The sequence below is a fragment of the Sinocyclocheilus grahami genome, unplaced genomic scaffold (genome assembly GCF_001515645.1).
Source record: "Sinocyclocheilus grahami isolate Dianchi unplaced genomic scaffold, SAMN03320097.WGS_v1.1 scaffold310.1, whole genome shotgun sequence".
In the NCBI taxonomy this organism is placed as follows: domain Eukaryota; kingdom Metazoa; phylum Chordata; class Actinopteri; order Cypriniformes; family Cyprinidae; genus Sinocyclocheilus; species Sinocyclocheilus grahami.
Window position 1 is genome coordinate 659,687 of NW_015505489.1, and position 5,236 is coordinate 664,922.

The 5,236-nt window shown below is 37.8% G+C and overlaps 1 protein-coding gene and 1 long non-coding RNA gene across 3 annotated transcripts in view; one reads left to right on the top strand and one right to left on the bottom strand.

Annotated features, from left to right (window-relative positions):
* Positions 1 to 315: 315 nt before the first annotated feature.
* LOC107601670 (aromatic-L-amino-acid decarboxylase-like) overlaps positions 316 to 5,236 on the top strand; it is a 40,991-nt gene continuing 36,070 nt past the window's right edge. Inside the window, exons 1-3 of one of the 2 annotated variants that reach the window (XM_016293925.1) lie at positions 316 to 427; positions 2,034 to 2,191; positions 2,770 to 2,978. In XM_016293925.1, the coding sequence (XP_016149411.1) occupies positions 2,778 to 2,978 (201 nt within the window). In that variant the 5' untranslated portion in view covers positions 316 to 427; positions 2,034 to 2,191; positions 2,770 to 2,777. The remainder of the gene's footprint in view (positions 428 to 2,033; positions 2,192 to 2,769; positions 2,979 to 5,236) is intronic. The other variant, XM_016293926.1, reaches the window with a different exon arrangement.
* The window catches only part of LOC107601672 (uncharacterized), a 2,331-nt gene continuing 1,970 nt past the window's right edge, over positions 4,876 to 5,236 (bottom strand). The window contains exon 3 of the long non-coding RNA XR_001610966.1: positions 4,876 to 5,139. This is a non-coding gene — a long non-coding RNA (uncharacterized lncRNA). The remainder of the gene's footprint in view (positions 5,140 to 5,236) is intronic.

The following is a 5,236-nucleotide window of genomic DNA, read 5'->3' on the forward strand; positions in this document are numbered from 1 at the left end:
GACAACTAAAGATAATCTGTGTAGTTCATACATTTCAAGTGTAAAATATTTTTTTCAGTTGGTATATGCTATTATTGATTTAAAAAAATATTATTCAAAGTGATATAATTTGTGTGTCTGTGTATTGGTCTGTATGTCTGTTATTGTATTAATGTTTGTGGAAAGTGAACAGGTTCTCATTAACTCCTTATGAATCAACTCCTCTTGCCCTGCTTCTGCTTGTGTGTGTTGCTCTGAATGAAAGCATCGTTCTGATTGGCTGTCTGAACAGTGGCAGGGCTGATAAACCCCCAGGCTTCCCTGCTGTTCCACATCACTCTGATTTGCTCTGTGTGTGTGTATGGGTGTGTATATATGTGTGTTTGAAACAAACAGAAAGCGTGTAAGGACCAACGAGAGGGAGGACTCTTCTTTTTTGCCTAACACTGTAAGTACAATGAAAGCTATTAGAGGAAAAAGAGAGATATTTTAAGCATAACGCTTGTTGAGTGGTTAGAACACCGTCCAGGTGCAAGTTCCAAATACAGGATTATTATGGGATTTTGTCAGGTGGATGCCATGTATAACTGCTGAGGTGGATTGTATTTAATTCTAGTATACTGAGTTAAAAAAAAAGTTAACGTTACCATGTCACTTAAAATGTGATTAGCAAATTGTCACCAGACTTTAGCTTTTTACTCCATTTTTACAGCACCTGCTTCAGAACAGCATAACATGTCATAAAGATATCTGAACTTGCCAACCTTCAACTTTAATTCTGTTGACAAGGCTTTACAAATCAAAATCAGACTCATAATAATCATTTAAGATTTTACATGCATTTTTTCCTCAAAATTATTTTAGGAACATTAGGGCAATAATTGATTCATTAAATGCTTCTTTGCATTTGCTGGTTTGTTTGTATTGAGGAGTATTCCTAATATTCCTATCATATTCCTATATTACAAAGTACAAAAAAAATATATATATATATTTTTTTAGTGCTAGAGTTTGTTGATATGTTTGTGCTTTGTCCTCTTATACTTAACAATGTTTGCTTGTTTGTGTGCATGTGTAAAAATGAACAACTTTAATAGTACTTACTGGTACGTAATCAAAAAGACCAGTCACCTTCTGGATGAGTCATTACATGCACACACACACACACACACACACACTGACACATCTCAATCCATTTGTATTATGTGGATTAGTGTGAAGAGATAACAGGCATACAAATAATTAGTAGTAGGCACTGTTACCAACCCTGCTGACAGAGCTTGTTTAGAACAATGATTTGATTAGTATAGTGTCTTTCTATTACATTTGCATGTGCCCTGTGTCAGGACAATCAGTGTAATGGATTATTAAATTAGTGTGAATTAGCTGTACCAGTATACTGTTAACACTATCTGTTGGAAAAGTTAACGTCAATGATAAAGTATCATTGTTAATTTTTTTTATAATATGTATTTGGCAACCTGTGATGTTCTTATCAGCAGAATGTTGCTACTCATGTGAGATGACATGGATGATGACTGATGATGTTTTAATATACAGTTTTTGGACCCAATTTCAAATTCACACAAATTGAATGAATCTGTGCACTCTGTTTGAGGTGCATTTGTTATTTCAAAGTATGCTGCAGGGTTATTATCATTAACTAAAACTATTGAAACGGTTTTTGATAACTGAATTAAAGCTGAATGAAATAAAACAATAAACTAAATTTCAAATGAAAACTGAAAATATTAAGAAAAGAAAAAAAAGTGATGGAAATATTTTATGTAATGGCCTCAGAAGGAGTCAAAACAGTATGTTCAGCATAGAATGTTCAGAAAAGTGCAGACTAAGAATGCTTTGATCAAAAATCATGTCCCTATGATTAAATAATCTATACTTACCCAAAAAGTGCTTAAAACAGTAGAACTAACAGTCTTATGACAAACCAAATGACCAGATCAGTATAACCAATTACATTGAAGAAGACTTGAGTAACATTTATTTTTACTCAACTACAAGGTATAAATGTTCATGCATCCTTCTGTTTAAAGAGTCTCTCTTGGTTGGGACCTGCAAAGAGCAACTTGGGAGTGGTGTCTGGTATATGCTGCGCAGCTGAGGAATAGAAGTACTAAAGATTCTATGCTCAAAAGACCACCACAAAGACAGCGATAGTGTTGGAAGACTACAGAGCCGTCCTCGGGCTGAGGTAACAGCTGAGAAGGGCGGTGAGAGTGTATAGATGCTAAAGACCTGTGTGCTCATGTGTGATTGAGGTAGTGATAGTACCTTCTTGACGGGACGCCGTCACCATACTTCAGGGAAGTATTGGATTGGATTGTAAGTATTCTGGGAATTCAGGGAATTAGTATGAGATACTGTAGTTATTATATTATATTATATGTGGTGGTCAGATTAGCATTGAAAATTTCCACGACAAAAGCTAATTCAAAATATTAATAAAGCTACAATAGTATTTAAAATATTACTAAAATAATAATTCTATGCTGTGATATTATTTATTATGCTGTGGGAATTATTACAATTAAAAAAAGGGAAAAAACTAATCTAATGTAACTAATGTATAGTTTAATATTTGCTATAATTACATTTCATGTCTTGAAAATGTGGCCTCTGGCTGTGGTTTTCCTGTTAAGATACTGAGAGTCATGTTGACCATGCAAACAGTCTCAATAAGACTAATATAATTACGCCTCTCCTCATTGAAAGGAACCTACATCAGTTTGTCTTTTATTCTCCACACTGAGAGATTATATTCCTTTTCAGTCAAAAACATGGATGCTGCTGAGTTCCGGAGACGTGGGAAGGAGATGGTGGACTATGTGGCCGATTATTTAGAGAACATTGAGAAGAGGCAGGTTTACCCTGATGTGGAACCTGGATATCTCAGGTCACTGATTCCTGAGGAAGCCCCGGAGGAGGCGGAGAGCTATGAGGATGTGTTCAAAGACATAGAGAGGGTGATCATGCCAGGGGTGAGTCAGTGCTGACCAGTTCCTTTACTTTACAGTCATTACATACTATAGTTCTCAGATCTCAGATCTTGTGTGAAAAGATTTTTAATGTCTTGACTTGTAACATTTTATATTTCATATTTTAATAGGATGTTTCTCTTTCTTCTAGCTTTATGGCAATTTATATATTTTATGTATGGTACATTTTAAAGCGTTGCTAATAAGCTATTAATCATTTCCACCATTTCTGCAGCAGAAAAAATTTGCAACTTATTGTGCATGTTAACATCTGTGATGAGAGCACCCCAATAGCAGAGGAAACTACAGTTTATTGACACTGATTAAAACGTCTGTATTTAAAATGTATCTGTTTTTATTTTTCTATTAATTATATTTTTATCTATTTAACAACATTTTTACAGTAAAATATAAAAAAACACAAAATGTATGAATAAATTACAAAAATAATAAATAATATAAACTTATGTAATGTAATCATTTTAAAAACTTTAATATTTCAGTTAAAATCTGCATTCATTGTACAGTATAGTTGAATATACAGTATGTTAGTATGACTTTGTCTTCAGTTACTTTAGTTTAGGGACCAATTCTCCCTGTTAAGTAGTTGCTTATTAGTATGCATATTACTGGCATATTGGCTGTTTACTAGTACTTATAAAGCTTATATCAATGCCTTATTCTGCATATTTTAGAACCCTTAATTTTACCCAACACCTAAAATTAACAGCTACCTTACTAACTACAGTAATAATAAGCAGCAAATTAGGAGTTTATTGAGACAAAAGTCATTAATTAATAGTGAGAATTGGTCCCAAAACTAAAGTGTGACCTTCACAGGTTTATCCAACAGCTATAGGATAAAAATATGGTTATTGAAATTTTAGTTTGGAAAAATTAAATTCACACACACACAGACACACGCACGCACGCTCACTCACACACACACTCACTCAAAAGTATTGTACTTAAAACAAAACAAAACCTAAAAAAATTAATAGTTGAGTATTTGAACCTGTCTTTTTAATCTTTGTCTTGTCTTTGATGCTTTGAATTTATTGTATCAATCTCGAAAAAAAGAAAAGAAAAAAACCTTATTAAGCGTTTGTCAGCTTTTATCTTACAGTAAGTTGTGTATATTGCACTTAATGACGTTATGTCCATCATTTAAATTTTACTAAGCATTAAACAGATACGATGATGTGATTATATACTGTATCAAGGATGATGTAACAGCAATGCAAATATTCATATCTTGTGCAGATAAAGATATTAAATTTTTCTTGCCGGTGACCACATCAAGAGAACCGTCTCTAAGTTACATATGTAACCACGGTTCCCAGAGGGAACGAGACGCTGCGTCGAAATCGCTTTGGGAACGCCCCTGCATGACCGCGTTCTGAAGCACCTGTCAAATCAGTCCAATGGAGTAACGAGATGTCACGAGCGGGGTGACGTAACTACCAGAAAGTATAAAAGCGCATCCGGCAGAGCGCAAACCAGCATCGATGAAGTAGTGCCTGGAGGGATGCAGGGAGTATGGCAAAGAGACGCAGCATCTTGTTCCCCCGGGGAGGAAACAGGACATGACGGGGCCTTTTAGTGAGGAAATAGCGAGGAGTCTTGAGCGTGAGCAACTTGACCGAAACTTCTTCTATGGGTTCAAAGGGGGCATTACATAAGCTCTCCAGAACCACAGCCAGGTCCCATGAGGGCACCTTACTGCGCTGTACCGGCCTCAGCCACAGGGTGCCACGGAGGAAACGAGTGATAAGTGGGTGTCTTCACAATGATTAACCGCCCAGAAGTGTGTGGTAAGCAGCTAAGGCCACCACGTATACCTTCAGAGTGGAGGGAGATAACCCTGCTGGGGTACAGCTGACAGAGAGCGGAACTTAAGTGGAGCCGGCAGGGCGTGAAGCTTGAGCTTGGGCGGAGCCGGCAGGGCGTGAAGCTTGAGCTTGGGCGGCGCCGGCAGGGCACCAGGCTCTAGGGAGGCCTTCCGGCCTTGAAGGACGGAAGAAGCCTTCTTCCTCCTTCCCCTCCTCCGTTTCCGAGAGTGTGGCACTGCAGCTACGTCTACCACCTCTGGGGGCGCTGCAACCCCTTCGGCCACCACCGGGAGCGCTGCAGCTTCTTCAGCCGCCTCTGGGGGCGCTGCAACCTCTTCGGACACCACCGGGAGCGCTACAGCTTCATCAGCCACCTCTGGGGGCGCTGCAGGTTCGTCAGACACCTTCGGTGGCGCTGCAGCTTCGTCA